Here is a 21,803-nt window from a genome sequence, read left to right on the forward strand (position 1 = left end):
TGAGGTCTTTTCCTCAAGCTTCACTGAGTGTTACAGTTAGTTGACTTTTTGCTGCCTTCTGATGAAGATATAGCCAGCACCATGTCTGCCTTCATGCTCCCATACTCCCTGTCCTAATGATGATGGATGGAACCTCAACTGTAAGCAAACAACCCCAAATAAATGTTTTCTTTTTAAGCGTCGCTGTGGTTTGGTGTCTCTTCACAACATTAAAAATCCCTAAGTAAGACAGAAGTTGGTACCAGGACTTGGGTATTGCTGTGATAGGTCTGACCATGTTTTGTTTGGATGAATTTGGACTTTGGTACTTTGGGTTTGGAAAGCAGTAGAATGCTTTAATCCTTGTTTAATGGGACATACTAGTAGGAACATGTAAGGCAATGATAATGATTTGAAATGTCAGGAACTGGCTCAAGAGGTTTCAGAGAAGAGTTTTAGTATGTTGTCTAGAAATTGTTCTAGTGCTATTTTGGTGAAGATAATCTCTGTCTTCTCCCCTTGTCCAAAGAGTCTTCCTGAGGCTAAAGTCAAAGTTTTGGATTAATTCCATTGGAAGAAAAATCTCAAAATGGCCTAATGTAGACTCTAGTGTGTGGTAACTCTAATGAAGATTTAAAATGAAAGGGGTCAAGATGACCAGGATAAATTACAAAATGAAAATTTTGAAGAGAAAAAGAGAACCAGGAAGTAGAATAGAGCTAAATTCTGTATTCAAGGAGATAAACGTATTAAGAATGGAATAAAGGGAATGATGACCTCAGTGCAAGATCACACTCAGCTAAGTTTCCAACGTGTGCAAAGGAACTAAAGAAAAGCTTAGAGCCAGGTGTGGTGGGGCACACCTTTAATCCCAGCACTGGGAAAGCAGAAGTTGGTGGATCTGTGAGTTTGAGGCCAGCCTAGTCTACAGAGCAAGTTTCAGGACAGGCAAGCTTAGGCAATGAAGGAAAACTGAAAGCTGGTGTAGATGTAATTAAGCAGGGGCCATGCACCAGCCCTAGTAAGCAGCAAACTTAGTTTCCCTTCAATTCAGATAAAGTAAGTTTTTCTGTATATTGCCTCAAATCAATCAAACAAATATTAGCAAGCCATGAAAAGCCATCTATGATCCCCATCTCCACAGTGCACAGTGAGTCACTGTGTGAACTCCATACCTACCACTGAATGGTTGTGTCTATTGACTTAGAGATATTCTAGCCTATTTATCATATTAATGTGTTCATTATAGTGGATCCTGTGTCATTTAATATTTACACCAATGCTAAGCATTTAATAAGATTTATCTATCATAGGAGATCAAACCAACAATATTGTTTTTTGGACAAACATAGAACAGGATGTAGACACTGGCCCAGGACTTTATCCTCCTGAATTTGGAATATTAAATCAAACCGTCATTTCTAAATCATGTCTTCAAAAATTAATAATTTCAACAAACCAGATATTCTCTCTCTCTCTCTCTCTCTCTCTCTCTCTTTATTTATTTATTTATTTAATTATTAATTATTTTTATTATATTTGTGTTTTAATTTTACATATCAGCCATGGGTTCCACTGTCCTCCCCGCTCCCATCCTCACCCCCACCTTCTCCCCAGCCCCTTCCCTCCATTCCCATTTCCTCCAGGGCCAAGACTCCCCTGGGGATTCAATTCAACCTGGTGGACTCAGTACAGGCAGGTCCAGTCCCCTCCTTCCAGGCTGAGCAAAGTGTCCCTGTGTAAGCCCCAGGTTCCAAACAGCCAGCTCATGTACTAAGGACAGGTCCGGGTCCCACTGCCTAGGTGCCTCCCAAACAGTTCAAGCTATTCAATTGTCTCACTTATCCAGAGAGCCTGATCCAGTTGGGGGCTCCACAGCTTTTGGTTAATAATTCATATGTTTCCATTAGTTTGGCTATTTGTCCCTGTGCTGTGGAACAATTTAAGGAGTATTGGTATTAAGTCTTCTTTAAAGATCTGGTAGAATTCTGCACTGAAAACATCTGGTCCTGGGCTTTTTGTTGTTGTTGTTGTTGGGAGACTATTAATGACTGATTCTATTTCCTTAGAGGTTATTGGACTATTTAAATGGTTTATCTGGTCTTGGTTTAACTTAGGTATGTGGTACCTATCCAGAAAATTATCCATTTCTTTTAGATTTTCCAGTTTTGTGGAGTAGAGGTTTTTGAAGTATGACTTGATGATTCTCTGGATTTCCTCATTGTCTGTTGTTATGTCCCCCTTTTCATTTCTGATTTTGTTAATTTGGATGCTCTCTCTCTGTCTTTTGGTTAGTTTAGATAAGGGCTTGTCTATCTTATTGATCTTCTCAAAGATCCAACTTTTTGTTTCATTAATTTTTTTAATTGTTCTCTTTCTATTTTATTGATTTCAGCTCTTAATTTGATAATTTCCTGGCGTCTGCTCCTCCTGGGAGACTTTGCTTCTTCCTGTTCAAGGGCTTTCAGGTGTGCTGTCAAGTCACTAGTGTGAGATTTCTCTAGCTTCTTTATGTGGGCATTCAGTGCTATGAATTTCCCTCTTAGCACTGCTTTCATAGTGTCCCATAAGTTTGGGTATGTGGTGTATTCATTTTCATTGATCTCTAGGAAGGCTTTAATTTCTTTCTTTATTTCTTCCTTAACCCATTGGTGCTTCAGATGAGCATTATTCAGTTTCCATGAGATTGTAGGTTTTTTGTAGTTTTTTTTTGTTGTTGTTGAAATCTAACTTTAAACCATGGTGGTCTGATAGAACACAGGAGGTTATTCCAATTGTTTTGTATCTGTTGAGATTTGCTTTGTGGCCAAGAATGTGGTCGATTTTAGAGAAGGTTCCATGGGGTGCTAAGAAGAAGGTATATTCTTTTTTGTTCAGGTGGAATGTTCTGTAGATACCGATTAAGTCCATTTGAGCCATAACATCAGTTAAGTCCATTATGTCTCTGTTAAGTTTCAATTTGGCCGATCTGTCCAGCGGTGAAAGTGGGGTGTTGAAGTGTCCCACTATAATGTATGGGGTTTTATATGTGATTTAAGCTTTAGTAATGTTTCTTTTACATATGTGGGTGCCCTTGTGTTTGGGGCATAAATGTTCAGAATTGAAACTTCATCTTGGTGGATCTTTCCTGCGATGAGTATGTAATATCCTTCATCATCTTTTTTGATTGATTTTATTTTGAAGTCTATTTTGCTGGATATTAGGATGGCTACACCAGCTTGCTTCTTAAGACCATTTGATTGGAAAGTCTTTTCCCAGCCTTTTTTTCTTAGGAGGTGTCTATCTTTGAATTTGAGGTGTGTTTCTTTTATGTAGCAGAAAGATTGGTCCTGCTTTTGTATCCATTCTATTAGCCTTTGTTTTATTATAGGTGAATTAAGCCCAGTGATATTAAGGGATATTAATGACCAGTGATTTTTCACTCCTGTTATTATTTTTATTTTTTGGTGGTAGTGTGTCTGTACTTCTCTTCTTTGGGGTTTACTGCTGAGGTGTTATCTATTGCCTGTGTTTTTGAGGGTGTATCTGTCTTCCTAGGTTGGAATTTTCCTTCTAGTGCTTTCTGTAGGGCTGGGTTTTTGGATAAGTATTGTTTAAATCTGGTTTTGTCTTGGAAGGTCTTGTTCACTCCATCTATGATGATTGAAAGTTTTGCTGGGTATATTAGTCTAGGCTGGTATCCATGGTCTCTTAGTGTCTGCATTATATTTGTCCAGGTCCTTCTGGCTTTCAAAGTCTCCATTGAGAAATCGGGTGTTATTCTGATGGGGTTGCCTTTATAAGTCACTTGGCCTTTTTCCTTTGCTGCCCTTAATATTCTTTCTTTATTCTGTACATTTAGTTGTTTAATTATTATGTGGCGAGGGGACTTTTTTTTTGGGGGGGGGCGCGTCTAGTCTGTTTGGTGTTCTATAGGCTTCTTGTATCTTCATAGGCATTTCCTTCTTTAAGTTGGGGAAGTTTTCTTCTATGATCTTGTTGAATATATTTTCTGTGCCTTTGAGTTGGTATTCTTCTCCTTCCTCTATACCTATTATTCATACGTTTGGTCTTATAAGGTTGTTTTCTTCTGCTTCTTCCATTCTGTGATGTTCAGGACTAGCTGTTGGAGAAGTGCTAGGTTCTGTTGATGCTATATTGCTCTTTATTTTTTGTATGTACTTCTGCCTTGACGTCTGCCCATCTCCTTGTGCATTCGTTCTTGGTCTTATCAGTGCACTTGGTCCAGACAGAGCTGACAGATTTAGGGAGCCTCTCTCTGGTCCAGATGGAAGCTCTGGGCCACATGGGAGGTCTTATCCAGATAGGAGCTGGGGGGCTGGACTCTGAGTCTCAGGAAGTCCCTGGGATCTCCTTATCTTGTCCAGATGGGAGCTCCTCTTGTCCAGATGGAAGTTCCAGAGCAGGATGGAAGTTCTGGTCCAGATGGAAGTTCTGGGGTGGATGGGAGCTGGGGGCTGGTCTTTGAGTCTCAGGAAGTGGCTGGGGTCTAGGGCAGATGGTCTTTGAGTCTCAGTAAGTGGCTGGGATCTCCTCATCTTGTCCTGATGGGAGCTGGGGCAGGATGGGAGCTGGGGGCTGGTCTCTGAGTCTCAGGAAGTGGCTGGGGTCTCCATGTCTTGTCCAGAAGGGAGCTCCTCTTGTCCAGATGGGAGTTCCGGGGCAGGATGGAAGTCCTGGTCCAGATGGAAGTTCTGGGGTGGATGGGAGCTGGGGGCTGGTCTTTGAGTCTCAGGAAGTGGCTGGGGTCTAGGGCAGATGGGTGTGGGGGCATAGTGTGGATATTACAGGGTCTGCCTGCAGTCTTGGCAAAGGGGGATCATCCTGTGGGGCCCACCAAATGGCCAGAAACTGGGGCCAAGTTGGGCAGGTCTTCCCGGGATGGCTGGTGCCCAGGGCTGGGACCTAGATGCAGGCCTCTCTCGGTGTGATCCCAGGCACTCACCTCTGGTCCAGATGGGAGTTCTGGGGCAGGATGGAAGCTGGGGGCTGCAAACCAGATATTCTGTGTGGCCTATGGACCAGAGATAGGGAAGGTAAAAAATATAATAGGCAATATTCTGGGATCAGGGGCCTCAGTGGGAGTATATCAGTCCTATATGTGTATATTTATACATTCATATGATGTATGTATGTATGCATATGTATATATCTGTATACATATATAAATGTTTATGTATATGTATAATTAAAGAATGGGTTACAAAACTTCTTTCATATTGTAATAACATAATGTGTCTTAATGCATCTGTGATGTTATTTAAAGCTGTTTTAAATCAGGGAACTGATGTCAGCTGCCATTTATCTGATGACTATTAAAAACTTCCCCTCATGGTAGGACCTTCCTCTGACAGATCCTTTCACTCTGCAGCCATAGCTGTCATCACTGGCGACACTCACTTATCAGACTCCTCAACCTTATGCATGGTTGCTCATGGAACCTGGTGATGCATCTTCCCCAAATACCTCCTGAAAATTCTCAATGAGAACTTGACAATAGAAACTGGTAAGACCACAAGGCAAAAACAGAATTTTCTGTCATTTGACATAGTTTCAATTATATTTGACATCATACCATAAAGAAATGTGAATTACAGAATTGTGAGTAAAGAGAAGTTACTATAAAGATTACATGAGACTGTGAAAGGATTAAGAGTATTATAAACATATTTTTAATATTATGGTAAATACAATATATTATAATAAAATAGGAAAAAATTAAATGATCTCATTGCAATTAGTGATGATTTAATTTTTACTTTTAATGGTGTGTGTGTGTGTGTGTGTGTGTGTGTGTGTGTGTGTAGCCCAATGCACATCTGTGTGCCTATTACTATTGGCACTAGAAGGGGTTATCAGATGCCATGGAACATGGAATTTAAGTAGTTGTGGAACATCAGACTTGGATGATAGGGACCCAACTCAGGTACTCTGCAAGAGGTCTCTTAAACCTAAGATATAATGTACCGAGTCTTTGGCAAGTTTTTATTGTTAAACTGATTAAATTTGTGTTTTACCTTACTCTCTCACTCTATCACTCTGTCTTTTTCTCTGTCTGTCTGTCTCTCTCTCTCTCTCTTTCACATACATACACACACACAAACACATTCTCACTCACAGAAACACTGGAATCTCCAGGTGTGTCTGTGCGAGTATTTCCACACAGGTTTAAATGATGAAAAGAGACTTCCTGAAAATGTGTGCACAATCCTACTTATAAATGAATAAATAATGCTGAAACCAGCTAAGCACCAGCTTTAGTTTCTTCATGCTTAGCAAATGCAAACTCAATCCTGTTACCAGAAGTCTCTGTAAGGAATGGATATCTAGCATCTTTGCATCTTACTTAAATATGATTCTAACTGCATCTATATTGCAAAGTTTCAATGACATATTATAAGGAAAATTGACAATTAAGAGCTGGGAAGCTGCCGGGCAGTGATGGCACACGCCTTTAATCCCAGCAATTGGGAGGCAGAGGCAGGCAGATCTCTGTGAGTTTGAGGCCAGTCTAGACTACAAAGCAAGATCCAGGAAAGGCACAAAGCTACACAGAAACCCTGTCTCAAAAAACCAAAAAAAAAAAAAAAAAAAAAAAAAAAAGCTGAGAAGCTGCCAAAAAGGACTCTGAGTGACTAGAATTACATTGTTGATTATTAATTATTGATTGATTATTTTTTTCATTGTCCTTTGGTGGAGATGAAAAGGAAAAAGTGTTTCATTGAGGAAGTTTGAATGGCATACCGCTCATATTCTAGGAATCTCAGTATTTGATATCCTGTTCTTGACACTGTTTGGGTGGTTTATGTGGTTGGATCTTTCTGGAGGAAGTATGCCTTGTGTTGGAATTTAGGGTTTAAAAACCCATGAACCATTTCCAGTGCTCTCTGTCTGCTTCATGTTTGCTGTCCAAGACAAGAACCTCAGCTCTCAGATTCCGGTTTGAGTTGTCCTGCCTGCCGGCAGCCCTGCTCCTCTGCTGTGATTGTGAAGGACTCTAATACTTCTGTATCTCTAAGCCCCAAAGAAACACTTCCTTCTATAAGTCTCCTTGGTTGTTTTACTAAAGCCATAGAAATGTAACTTAGACAAAAGACCTTAATTCCAGAAGTAGCAAATCCATATCTAAGAAGAGGGAATCTTAATTGAGAAAATGCCTTCCTAAGATTGGCCTGTAGTATAGGGAAGTCTGTGGGAAATTGTCTTGATTAATGATTGAATTTCTAGAGACCAGATCAATAGGATGGTGTCACCCCTGAGCTATTGGTCCTGGGTTCTATAAGAAAGCAGGCTGAGAAAGATATAAGGTACAAGCCAGTAAGCAGCACGCTTCCATGGCTTCTGCTTCAGAGCCTGCCTCTAGGTTCCTGCCCTCCTTCAAATTGGCCTCTGACACTTCCCAGTAACTGATTGCTTACTGGAAGTTTAACATGATGTGAATCCTTTCTTCTATAAACTGCTTCTCCTCAATGTTTTTTCACAACAGTAGTCCAAACTAAGTCACTTGCTAAGTTGAAAACAGTGCAGTTTTTTTCCCCCTGAGATGGTCAGAGTTCTTAGAGAAACAGATCATGCATAATGTATCTCTCTCTCTCTCTCTCTCTCTCTCTCTCTCTCTCTCTCGATAGTTAGATAGATCGATAGATAGATAGATAGATAGATTTATTACAATAGCTTACAAAGTTAGGTGGTGGTGATTGAGGCCCTTAGTACCAGTACTTAGGCAGCAGAGGCACTTGGATCTCTGGGATTGAGACCAGCCTGGTCTATAGAGTATATCCAGGTCCACCTGGCTCTCTGGATCAAGAAGGTTGGGTGAGCAGAAAGCTGAGTAGTGGTCCTAGCAGTATAGCACACAAGATGCTCACAAAGGAAAGCAGTTCCCAACCTCTTACCGTGAAGGAGGAGAGGAAGCCATGACATCTGTTAGGAGCCCTGGTTTATGCTAGGCTAGCCAAGCCACACACTGCCACTTCTCTCCAAGCAGCAAGGCTTCCTTTCCAGAGCAAGAGGGGTGCAGTCAGGGTGGATCTGAGGATTAGAGAGGGACACTGAGCTTTTCAAGCAAGAACTATTTAAGTCCCAGTTCCTCATCTATTGCCATCCCTCTACCAGCCCCAGGCATGCAGGGATACTGGGTACTGCTGCTGCTAGGCCTCAGGCTACAGCTGTCCTTTGTGGCCATCCCATGTAAGGAGGCAACCTACCTTCTCGTCTCCACACACAAACACACCCTTCCAGCTGACACCTACCTCTGGTCTCCCCCTTGACTCGTGGAGGAGGAGAACCCAGCTTTCTGGAACCAAAAGGCAGCAGAGGCCCTGGATGTTGCCAAAAAGAGGAAGCCTGTTTAAACACTAGCCAAGAACCTCATCATCTTCTTAGGGGAAGGTGAGTGTACAAGGCCTGGCCACCCTGGGGCCTTTGCTCTCCAGGTACCCAAGGTCACTTATGGATCCAGGAAGGCCTAGGGTTCAAATCCGTCCAGATTCTGTTTCTTCAGGGATGGGGTGCCCACAGTGAAAGCCACTGGGATCCTAAAGGGACAGCTGGTAGGCCATCTTGGACCTGAGACACTTCTAGCCATCGACCAACTCCAATACATGACTCTGTCCAAGGTGAGACTGGGACATATCTGGCATGGGGGTAGGAGTGGGGGCTGGAGATGGCTGGATGAAGAAGAACTCATAAGAATTAGAGCCCACTTTGGCAACCAGGACAGTGCAGACATGTCCCAGGAAGCAAGGACAAATGTTTACCAGTAGCACACAGCTGAGAGTGATTCTCTCCTCAGACATACAATGAGGTCTCAGAGAGTGCGGGCACAGCCACAACTTATCACTCAGTCACAGCTCAGCCTCTGCCTCAGAAGGAGGACAGTATAAGCCCATGATGTCCCGACAAGGCAAGGAATGAATGTGCTGGTCTTTCCTGTCTCAGTGTCTACAGCCCATCCATCAAATCCTGGAGAGGCTGATGAAGCCAAGATAACCAGTGGCTCTTGGACAGTCCTTAACTGCCACCGCTGGGCCTCAAACTCATGATATTACTGACCACCTCCAGGGAGCTGTAATTCATAAATGTGCCTCTATGCCTGGCTTGCACAGTAATGGCCAAGCAAAGAACATTTCCTTCAATCTTCTGGGAGCTTTTGGAATAATAAAATGAACTATTATACAATCTAATGCCAGCAGTGCTTTCCTGAAAGAAAAGCTGGGTGTTCAGGTCGAGGTGGGGTGAGAAATGAAAAGCAGAGTGATGGAGAGGAGCAGACTGTTAGAGGGTCATTGACAAATTGAGACTTGAGCTGCCCAGGTTGCCCTGTACAAATGAGGGATGAGTCATGATTTGCACATTTCACCTCCTGACAGTGAGCTTCAGGTTTGCAAGGATCAAACAGCTTAGCCACACACTGCTTAGCCATTGCCTAAGGCTCCACCCCTTAGCCATCTATAGATGTAGGGCGGGGGCTCTACAGAGCAGGTAGTGTACTAAGACAAAAGTATGCAAAGCTTGTCCTTAAGTGTCCAAAGCCCCAGTGACTCAGAACATGCACTGCTTCTGACTAGCAAGGACCCTAATGGGTCATGGCCAGTACAGTTTCCCATCTTCCTGTAAGCAGACTACTACAGACTCACAGGGGTTGCCTTGGAGTTGGCCTTGACTGGGCTCAGATTTCAGATTGTCAGAGACCAATATGCTCTCTCCAAGGTGGTCAGGGCAGATAACTGTGGTCACACCTGCCCTGGAAAACATCCAAACTTTTCACCTCAACATCCCAGGATGCAAGAGCAGTTCAGGAGGACCCCAGACTTCCCAGGCTCCATTGAATAGCAGTGAGCACCAGCATGTGACCCAGGGATCTGGTTTTATGCTCTAGTGGTCCCAGCTGCCTCCAGCAGACATGGAAATTCAAAGGGCACCAAATGGACAGCGTTAGGATGCTCAGAGAGGGACCCTGAGGCAAGGCGCCTGGAATGCAGGAGTGAGTGATCTGCAGCCTTTTGGTGGAGGAGGATGAGCTGGGACACCTGCTATAAGTACCCCACCACTGGCAACACCTCCTCATTCTCAGAGAAGTCATCCTGGAAGATTTGGTCCATCATCCACTGGAGCATTTTCAGAAAAGTCACATAGTAAGAGGAGCAACCAGAGAGAGGCAGCAAGAGTACACTAGAGTCCAGATGCACAGAGCCCTGGTCTAACCCTGGAGAAGCCTTCTCCCATAGCCTTTACTGCCCACTATGTCGAGGTCACACTGCAGGGTGCTAAGTGTCTACTCATGCCCCAGCAACACTGTTGAACATAGAGTCTGCTTTACATGACAAGGTGATCTCGAGTGGAGAGCAGCCTGGCCCTGTCCTGCTCCAGCTCTTCCCAGCAATCCCCTAGTGCCTGCTGCTCATATAGGCCAGTGAGAAAGGGGCTCCAGCTGAAGGATATAGCTCCTGGGCCTTCTGCTCCTTAACATTGGTCCTCAGAAGGCTGAGCAGCTGACCCAGGAACACCCTGCAGGCGCCCAGGTAACCAAAGCTATTGAGTTCCAGCCCCAAATAACCTTTTCCCAGAGTTCTTGGAGGAGTCTACAACCAGCTGGGAAATATACTTATCTATGAATAAATCTTCTTCCCTGAGGGTATATCAATAAATGCATGCACACAATGCTCTTTCAGTCCATCACTTTATAGTTCTAAGTAAGCTTCGACTCTGCCTCTGATCTCTCTGGTGTCTCTCTTTTTTCTACGTCTTCCTAAGTCTACAGCTTTCTTTCAGCTCTCCTTCTTAGCTTCCCTCTTGCCTGACTTTATACATTTCCAACAGGAGACCCCTTGCAATCCCGAGACAAGTTCAAACACCCTCAAGGTCATAGAACACTCCTAGAATAGACAATAAGGAGCACAGCCATTACTATAGTAACTCAAGTTTCCAAGGTCAGAGGACCAGAGGGACGGGGCACACTGCCCAGTGTGACAAACTCTGAGACAAAGCTTTTTATCAGCAGACTTGGCAAGCAAAGAATTGGCAGGCTTTCCTTGGGGTGTTTTGTGTTAGTAACCTTGGTAGACACCTGTGACTCTGACCTTGTGCATAAGTGTAATGTTTTAAATTTATCTCTATACAAAGGCCTTTAATCTAGGTTGAACTTGCTCTGAGATAAAAATGAGCTAAATCCATGCAGTTTGTCTTAGACAGAGGAGAGATTATAATTTTTCTGCATTAGTTTGAGCAAAAGGAACAAAACAGTTTTTAAGTATCTAAAGTCTCATGGGACAACGGAGTATATCTTAGTATATTTTCTATTATACCACTAAATGAAAAGTCATCCTCCTGACCACCCACAGATATATGTGCCCATAATATTGAGATATAATCATGATATTACATATATACATTTTTATGAAAATGCATGGTAATGGAAAGATATCATAGGTGTTATTGCAAGAAACAGTCAATTCATTCAAAAGGCCATAACTTCAACATGTCTGGAGTGATGGCTTAGTCCTCTACCAGAGCCCTTACTTCTCTTAGGTTGACCTTTTGACCACTAGTTGTCACCTGTTGTATACTCCCATGACCTTTTGCTACCAGCAGCTCTCAATATCTCCCTCCCCCTCTTTCATTTAATAAAAAAGAAAAAAAAGAATTGGTAAATTTCCCTAGGGCAGTGACCAATGTGAATAAATTAAAAGTCTAGAGAGGACTGGAAGAATGATAGGTAATGATTCAATAATTAATATTGGTATTTAATCAATATTTGTATCAATAACTTATATTCATATTTAATAACCATATCCATAACCAATAATCTGTATTTAAAGAATAATCAATCTAAATGTCTATAGATAGTAAGCTAAGAATTAGTTTAACCATCTAGTTCTTGTATGCTTGAAAAGTGGTCACACAAGACACTATATTTACATAGACTTTAGGTGACAGCAATTATTTTACTAAGTTTATTTACATGTATTTATGAGATCTTAAGATGACTCCTCGGGTCAAAGCACATTGCTGTACAAGCACAATAAGCTTGTTCCTGGGAACCCATGGTAGTGAGATCATGTCCTGAAAGTTGTCCATTGGCCCTTTCATATGAGGTATAACATGTACCTACACTCACACATCAAACAGACACAGACATCACACACACCTCTCTCTCACACACACATACACAAGTACACATGAAGAATACATAAAGGCACACATATCACACACATAAACACACACCACACACACAAAAATACACACACTCAAACACAAGCTAAATATATACACAAATACACACATACACACAAATATACTAAGAAACATAAAGACACACCCACAATCATGCACAAACACAAATAGATACACATCACACAAACACACACATATATCACACACCCCCAAACACACAAATAAACACAAGACCTTGTCTTGATGCTCTTACCAACACACAGGCCACTGACCAACTTATGATTTAAACATGTAAAATGTAACAATGTTCCTTTATTTATACTGCATAGGTTTTTTTTTTTAAATAAAAAATCAGTCACCATTTTTTTTAAAGATTTATTTATTTATTATGTATACAGCACGTATGACTGCAGACCAGAAGAGGGCACCAGATCTCTCATTGTAGATGGTTGTGAGCCACCATGTGGTTGCTGGGAATTGAACTCAGAACCAATGAAAGAACAGCCAGTGCTCTTAACCACTGAGCCATCTCTCCAGCCCCTATACTGCATAGGTTTTGATTCAGAGTTGAAGAATAATTTTGTTTTTCATTCAGATCTGTATGATTTCTGTTTGTTTTGTCCTTTTTGGCCCATGTATTCATGATTTAGTTCTAAATCATCATTATTACTCAGCTTTCCTTTTTAAGAGCTTATTTGATTTTCCAATTATGATATTTTTTCATATCTTAGATTCCCCATTATTCTAGATAATTTTAAAGTTGGAGGTGAAACCCAGGCAGGGTTCATGCTAGGCAGTTCCTCTACCACCCAGTCGCTCCCTTCCTTAGAAATACTTGTTTGATGTTTGAAAGTATTTTTCTTTGGTATGATTTTAGTAAATAGATCAAGTCCTTTTCTTAATAAATATTTTGTATTAGTTCTTATTTCTTCTGTGGGTTTTCTCACAGTAGGATAACTGTGCAGTTAGATGACTTAGTTCTTAAGGCATTTTTTATTTCATGTATTGCATCTTTGAATCAAGACTCAAGCTTCCCTTGTGGATGGTATTGAGACTGCATGTAAGAGAGTTTCTTTCCTTTTGTCACAAAGCCTAAATATATTTTAGCTCAATTAAATTTATTCTGTTTTAAAATTTTAATTAATGGATTAATTGATATTTTTGAGCTAGTTTTGCTGAATAGTTTTCCTGGAATTTATCTATGTAGACCAGGCTGGTAGTATGTCCTTATGAACTTAAACATTGGGAATATTTATCTAAAAAATTAGCAAGGCACCTGGTCTAATATAAAGCTACATTGAAGTCTTATATCAGCTAACAGTGTACAGCTATCTTGGCAGCTGGGACATTCAACTATTTTTGTATGGCCACCTGAGGTGTGATCTAAAATGGTTTCTTAGTGGAACTCAATCGGCCATGACTCTCAAAATTATAAAGCATCTTCCTGACAATCCACAGATATAAATATGCCCAGTAGATCAGGATGTATTCATGAGATAGACACACTAAGATACAAGTACTGGGTGACTCCCTACACCATGTACATTGTAGCAGCAATCCTGCAGGGACACAACAGAAGCAAAATACATTCTGGAGTCTGTGTTCTCTCTCACAAGCCTTGCTTGAGACAGACATACCCATCAGAGAGTTTTCTTCTGGTGAGCTGACACCTGAACTTTAATTGTCATCTATTTTTCCTGTCTTGGCCATGGCTACTGGCATAAAATATCATTTATCTTCAAGTTATTTTCTTCCCTAATACATGTCTAAATTAACGATTGTGTATTGCAGAATATATGAAATCAGCTGTCAAATGTAGCTCTTTCTTACAAGTAGACAATCATTGGAGTGGATGTTTCCTAGTCAGGTAGAAGTTAAGATTCCTGAGTTCAGGTTACCTAAATGCAGGATACATTTTCAGTCCTATGTAAGTTTTGAGACAATGTGCGTGTTTATATTGAGTGAAGTTATTATTACTTTTCTGCAACAGTAGCAATGTACTAGGAAGGTCCAGACAGATGAAAATTAAGGAACAAAGTTTTCCTGTACTCCAGGAGTATGTGTGGTTTTTAGGCAACTGAGAACCAGTTGTGCTCCTTGTAGGGAATATCAATGCATCACTTTGTCACAGCACTAGACCTGCTTAGTCAGCTTGGCTTTTAAGATCTGCTTGGTGTTTACTGTGAATGTAGAGGCCCTGGGTTAAGAACGAGGTGAGCAAGAGACTGATCATAGCCAGAATCCAAGAGTGTCCTTGTCTCTAACTCTGGTGAGTGAAACTATGTAAGCAGTCCTGGTGCTCATTTTTATACTATTGCCTCTTCATGTTTATAGCCCAAACCATCATCTAGCCACTCCTGTCCCACTTTTTCTTGGAAAATTTCCTGCTGGAAGATAGCAGTTTTTTTTTGTTGTTGTTGTTTTGTTTTGTTTGTTTGTTTGTTTTGGGTTTGGTTTTCTGAGACAGGGTTTCTCTGTGTAACTTTGCGCCTTTCCTGGAACTCGCTTTGGAGACCAGGCTGGCATTGAACTCACAAAGATCCCCCTGGCTCTGCCTCCCGAGTGCTGGGATTAAAGGTGTACACCACCACTGCCCAGCTAAGATAGCAGTTTTTATTTGAATTTTCCTATGTTTGTTCTTTGCCTACATGTATGTCTGTGTGCCGCTTGCATTTCTGGTACCTACAGAGGCCAGAAGTGGACGTCAGATTCCCTGCCACTGGAATTAAAGATGACTATGAGCTGCTATGTGGGCGCTGGGGATCAAACCCAGACCCCCTAGAAAAGTAACCAGTGCTTTTAATTGCTGAGCCTTTGCCCCAGTCCCTCAGTTTTTGCCGCCCTGTAGGCAACCTATTTGATCCTGTCTCTGGTTGACATTATGGCTGTTTTTTGTTTAGTTTTTTGAGACAGGCTCTCAGTTTTCCCAGACTGACATTGATGTCATTGTGAATACTTGAACTTCTGATCCTTCCTCTGTCTTCCTCAGCTATTTAACTCAATTGTGTTGATAGCACAACATATAATCCTATAATTGGGCATCAAGAACCTCCTTTATTTTTTGATCCCAGTAAAATTAAAAAGAGAGTGGTGTTACAAAAATTTCAATACAATACTTGAAAAATTTATAACTATTTTAGGAAACATTCTTAAAAATTCATTGGGTTACTGGCAGCTGGAATATTTATTTTAATAGGCATTATTTCAGCCTCTACAGTTGGAGTCTTAGCATAAAATGTGCAAACAACTCAATTTTCAAACAAACTAGTTAAAATATTTCTAAATTAGAAAAAGTACAAGAAAAATTGATTTGATAGAATGATTGAATGGAGGAAATCAACTTAGGAATGTAAGCCGTGTAAAATTTCTCCCACTTCCAGTTCTCTTGAAATATAAGTAAATATAAAGAAAATTGCTTGGAAGCTCCCTCTTGTATAGAAAATTGCTGTACTTTGAATAATAAGCCAATGGTATAGAATAAAATGTTTACTGGAATTTTTTTTATAATATTCAATATATATTATTTATTAAGATGTTTATAGATAGTGAGTTCTAGGCCAGCTAGAACTTTCTAATGAGATCCTGTAACAAACAAAATGCAAAATTATATTAAACTATATTTGTGTGTGTGTGTGTGTGTGTGTGTGTGTGTGTGTGTGTGTGTGTGTTATTAAGACAAGTCTTACTACCATACTCACTATGTAGACCAATCTGTCTCAAATTCAAGGAAATCTGCCTGGCTCTGTTACTGTGCTTGGCTACATTCATTCCTGAGAATAATTTGACAGGGACCAGTGGTGACACCTGAAATGACTTTAAGAGATATTGTCCTGAATCTGCTGTGCTTTTTGTTACTTAGTTTATTTTTGTCTCTCTCTCATATTTTGTGTGTGTGTGTGTGTGTGTGTGTGTGTGTGTGTGTGTGTGTTAACGCATATAACACATGCTTTTCTCAAACTGACAGCGATTTTCCTGTTTCTTCACTTCCATTTACGGCTCAAGTGGGCTCTTCCAAAGCTATTGAGTGAGACTTGGGAATGGTCAGACAGAAATAGCGGTTCTGTGGAAGATGAAAGACTCAGAGACACAGTCTCAGGCTGTGTTGTTACAAACTATGTGTTCATAGGGACATCTGCTCAGGTTAAGCTGGGACACTGTGGTGAATTTTGGAAAAAAATTTCAGGATCAGTAAATAAGAACCAGAGTTGGAATTTTATTTTGAGAAAGGGTCTTTCTATGTATTTGTGGCTGTCCTTGAACTAATAATGTAGACAAGGTTGGCCCCAAACTTCCAGAATTCTGCCTGCCTCTGCCTTCCAAGTGTTGGAACAAAAGTTGTGTCCACATCATACAACTTGCAATTTTATTATATATTTACTTCTGACTGTTTGTATGTGTTGGTTCATTTGTGTGTGGAAAGGTGTACATGTGTGTCACGGTATGTGTGTTAAATTTGGAGAATAACTTTAGTTCTTGGTTCTTTCCCATCGGCATATTAGATATACATGTTCATGTCTTGCAGGATTTCTCCTCTCTGCCTTTTAAATTGCCTTAAAAGTATTGGCTATAGACATGCACTGTTGCAACTTGCTTTATAATGCAGAAGTAAAGGGATAGTTGTGAGGTGAGTACTTTATCTGTTAACCCATTTTCTCAGTACTAAAGTTTATTAAGTAGAGATTTTTGGAGTGAGTCTGTTTTGAGACACAGTCTCACTTTCTAACCCTGTGTGACCTGGAACTCAATATGTAGTTGATAGTCTAGGCCTGGAACTCACAGATATCCACCTGCCTCTGCCTCATGTGACCACACCTGGCTTAAAAGATGTTTGTCATAGATGTTGAAAAGAAGGGACTTTTGGAAAGTGTGGTCTTGTGAGGGAGAGCCACACTTAACAATTGACACAAAGCCGTGTTTACAGTTCTGTTGACTTTGTAAGATTCATTTCAATAGATCCTTAGGGAGGCTCTCTCTCTCTCTCTCTCTCTCTCTCTCTCTCTCTCTCTCTCTCTCTGCCTCTGTTTCTCTTTCTCCAACTCTGTCTCTCTCTCTCTCCTTTTCTTTGGTAAGAAAATCATAGGTCAATTGCTGAGGTGGCTTGATTAGGATTCTGAATTAATAAGGTAAGAACATGGGTCAGAAGAATTCAGCATGGTGCCTTACTCTACATGGGGTTCATATTCCTGCCGTGGAGATACTCAGCAAATTGCTGCTTACATCTGGGAAAGGAGTAAGTTCATACTCAAAAGTTTTTATATACTTTGCCCTCAAATATGGCTCCTTTGTATTTGAGATATCACCAAAAAATATTGTCCCTGTCTACACATGCAGTCTACATAGAAAATTATATTAATTTTGTGTGATGATTAATAATGATTTTCCATCTGATAAGATCTAGAACCAGCCAAGAGACACTCCTCCAGTCACACCTGTGAGGCCTTATCTAGATCCTGTTATTCTGTGGGGTGTGCTCATGAGAGATTGTCTTGTATATTAAGTTCATTGAGATGAGGAGATGATTTTTCTTTCCAAAAGTGACAGCCCCATTCCATTCCATTCCACTCCATTCCATTCCATTCCATTCCATTCCATTCCATTCCATTCCATTCCATGGATTTGGTACTGAATTGTGTAATAATGACCATCATTCATCACCACCTGCTTCCTGACTGTGGACACAGTGTGATGAACCACCATGACCTGTCACCATGGCTGCTGCTTATAAACCTTCTTTTTATTTAATTTCACAATTTACCTTTTGAATTTCCACGTGTTCATGCCATAATACTCAGTAAAGTTGAATAAGAACTCACCAAAGCCAGATATGGTGTCCCAACCCTGTAATCTTTAGGAGGCAGGGACCTTAGTTTGAGGGTTTCAACAACATCCAAGGACTGAGTGTACAATGGCATATGGATCATACAAGTCTATGGTGGGCAGAGGAAACTGTCCCTTGTTATCTTCTACAGACCAGAACAAGCCTGTTGGCCTCTGGATAATCTCACCTCTGAAGCTCAAGGTGTCTTCTTCTATGAGGCATGTGAACCCCAAATTCTGAGCTGTGGGAGATGTAAGTCCCTGTTGCCTTGAAATCCAAGTTCACAACATTTCTATAGTGGTAACATCTCAGGATGTGTGAGGGTAGGGGATGGGGTGGAGGCTTGGCTAGGCTGCTGAATTGATGGGGCTAACATCTTTCTGCGTATTTCCTTCTCACATTTCAATGTCCCAATGCCCTTGTTACTTGATGGAGGCCAAGCCAGGCAAGTTTGAGGCATAAACAGTAATTATAAGGCTAAGAGCAGGAGCACTTCATCAGGCTCTACCCAGTGTCCCAGGAGGTCACATATCATTAGGCCTGAATCACATACAGTTGCATGGGAAAGAGGTTGTACAACACTCATAAGGAGGGAATACCTTTCTGTGATGCAATATCAATAGTCAGCAAACCTGATGGTGGTCATGCTTCGTTAGCAGGCACAACTGATCATAGAATGGTGCCAATTGTTTGTCCTTACATAGTGCTGAGCAATAAGAATCAAACAAAAGAAACCTGGATAGAAACTGTGTATAAGATAATGGAATAAATAGTACTTCCTACGTATAATCTGTTAAACTGAACCCTAGAGAAAACACAAGGCAGTCTTCATATGATACATGACATCACTACTACAACCATGCTTTTAGTTTTTAATGGGTTATGTAGGCAATACAAAGAAATAGCAAATACATAAAAAAAAAACAATGAATAGATGTGTATAGCATCCAGCACAGTACAACTAAGAAATCCCTCTTAAAACTATGATATTCCAGCTTAGTATAGAGGGATCTTTATACAAAGGTTCCCTCTATCCTTTCCATAGACGCACATCCCATTAGTACATGTATAGACATGTGACCACTATACATAAAAGCTGAACAAACAAACAATTACATTCTAGCATCTTATTCTTTAACATGCCTGGTTTACATACTACTTGTCTTTGGGATGTTTTAGATGCAGACCCCCTCCCCCCACCATTTAATTCCACTTTGTATGATTTACTATGACCAAAGCATTGCCAAATCCTTTATGTATCACCAATTCTACTCTTCGACGTACGTCACAGCTCAGATAAGAGTGCTACCCCGTACATGAGATGCCATTTGTAACCTCCACAAAACTAACTCCAAATGGGTCTTACACATGAATGTCAAATTCAAAGTGCAGAACTTCTAGAAAGTACTTGAGAAACTATGCGTCTCTGAGTTTGCAACCTGGGATGTACAGAGAAGTGAAAAAAAAGAGTTCCTTCTCTAAAACTAGGAATATGCTTGGGAGAGCTGGTAAAGGTCTGGGACCAGGGCCTTTGGAAAGTGTGTGCTTCAGATCCTGAGAACCATCTTTTTCTACTCCTGGGGCTATGGTAATCAGTCCCAGCCAATGTGGATTTTTTTTATAATGTTCTAGGGATACTCTGTGTTCTTCTATACGCTGTTCCTCTTCTGCAATAGTCTGAAATTGTGTACTTTCTTTTAAAACTGAACCCATTGGTTTATATTAACTAGAGACTTGCTGTGGAATTTGGCGCCAGTCTCCAGCTAATCTCAGGTTTGTGCTTCAGGTGGAAGCCAGGGCTGGGAACACTGAGCTGCGTCCCTTCAGTTTACCAGGTCCTGTCACTCAGCCCTCACTAGCCAATCAGGGCCTCGAGCAGACCCGCCAGTCAGATGGGAGGGTTCTTCCTCTGGGTGCTAGGCTTCTGGCTCAACTCCTCTGTGGAGGAAGTCGGAAGTTGGCCCGTGTGCTGTGCTGTGGGCACTGCTGTGGGTAGAGTGCTTGGTAGAGCCACGCCATGGTGAGCGAGAGGCTTCTGTTCTCAGACGGGGAGGAATGTTCAGTCACGGTGAGCGAGGGGATGCTTTCCCCAGACTGGAAGGAGCGGCCGGCTGAGCCATGGGAGCTGGTTGGTGGGTTCTCCCAGAGGCTGAGTGGGAGTCAGTGGCCAGATGCACAGTTCAGCGTGGTCCTGTGTGGTCCTCAGAGTCCCACATGTTCCTTCCCGATCCTGTGTGTCCTGCGTGGTCTTTGCAACTCCCTGGGCTGGGGCAGTAGCCTCTGAATAACTTCACTGCATAGGCTATTTCTGCATTGAGAACAAGACTTAGAAATATCCTTGTTGTTGATGTCACTGTGAAATGCTGGCGCCTGTAGTGCTTGTATTATCACTGTGGAAGGCAGATTAGCCAAACATAGAGAGCCCTGGTCTCTCTAGTATCTTTCAGGAGTTCTACACTTTCAACATTTAACATTGAGGTTTTGTATCTGTCTGTAGTTGATTTTATGAAGCTTGTAAAGGGCATTTCCTATGTAGAGTAGCACTCCACTGCTAAACTGTGATGTAGAAGAGTAGAATTGATGGTAATAGAATTGATGGTAAAATGATTTACCCACTCTTAGGAGACATTAAGTCACAAAATAGAATTAAGCAAAGGGAGGGATTTCTCCCAGATATCCCTAAGATAAGTAGTATGCTAACCCTACCTTTTAGAGATTAGTATAAGATATAAATGCTTGCTCCCCAGGGTTAACTAGCCTTTAATGGACATTCACAGAACAAAGGAGAAAACGCTAATTTACAACCAGCCTAAAGGGTCCCCCCCATTCCCTGCTCCTGTCAAAGAACAGGCCTCTAACATGCTATTCAAGGGGATATTACAGGGTCACAACCAACATTTAAGTCCTGGTGTGCCATCAAGGATATTTTAAGTCTAGAACAGCTGTATATCCAGTCTTTCTGAAAAGTTATTTTGAGTCAGGGTCTCTGATGTATGTTGGGGTGGACTTGAACCCTGTCTGTATCCCACAGGGCATTTCCCTTGCTATTGTCCTGACTAAGCACCAGGAATTCATGGATTGCAGGTCTGTAACACCACAGAGTTCTAAAGTCACCACTTTGAGTCACATAGTCGATTGCTCATTGCAGTAACAGGAAAGGATTTGTGTATAGAGCATGACATCTCCCTTCAGACCAGAAGAGGAGGAACAGTGTCCTGTGTACACTGCAGGGAGAAGCAGACTAGGCAATAGCTAGATCATGGGCTGGAGTTCAAGGCAGTGAGCTGCAGAGGTCTCCATCATAAAAAAGGACCTGCTGGGCAGGGGAGTGACTTTCTGTGTAATTTAACTCCTTGTATTATTCCTTCCATGTGAATGAAGATAGACAGAATTGGTGGGTGTAGAATTTAGGAGGGTAACTTGAATACTGAGTCTTCAGTTTCCAGTTAGGAACTCTACTATGCAGATATGAGCAATCCTGGTTAACACAGTTAAGTCAGCTTAGAGGTTTGAGACAAGGGCCATTGGCTTTAACTCCATGTGTCGGCTTATGGCACCCAGCAGCTAACACTTTACATGGGAAAGTCATGCAGTGTCCTATGAATGGGATTCTCTCTAAGTGGCTACTCTGTTGCAAAGTCAGTATTGTTAAGTGTTCTTCCAAAAATTTCTATCATTTTAAAACGTCAATTAGTGGTATCATATTTAAGATTTCTGTTTTTAAAAATGCATTGTGGCTCTAATCTCTATTTGTTTCCATTTTCCAATGTTTCCTAGCCATTAAGAATTTTATTAATTTTTTTCCTTGGCTGCTGTTTATTTATTCATATCA

At 41.3% G+C, this 21,803-nt stretch overlaps 1 protein-coding gene across 4 annotated transcripts in view; it reads left to right on the plus strand.

Annotated features, from left to right (window-relative positions):
• Nucleotides 1–19,894: 19,894 nt before the first annotated feature.
• The window catches only part of LOC118585422 (zinc finger protein 431-like), a 37,067-nt gene continuing 35,158 nt past the window's right edge, over nt 19,895–21,803 (plus strand). For 3 of the 4 annotated variants that reach the window (XM_036189970.1, XM_036189971.1, XM_036189968.1), the window contains exon 1: nt 19,895–20,039. In XM_036189970.1, coding sequence (XP_036045863.1) covers nt 19,989–20,039 — 51 coding nt within the window. In that variant the 5' untranslated portion in view covers nt 19,895–19,988. The remainder of the gene's footprint in view (nt 20,040–21,803) is intronic. The other variant, XM_036189969.1, reaches the window with a different exon arrangement.

This window comes from Onychomys torridus, chromosome 6, assembly GCF_903995425.1.
Source record: "Onychomys torridus chromosome 6, mOncTor1.1, whole genome shotgun sequence".
Lineage (NCBI taxonomy): Eukaryota > Metazoa > Chordata > Mammalia > Rodentia > Cricetidae > Onychomys > Onychomys torridus.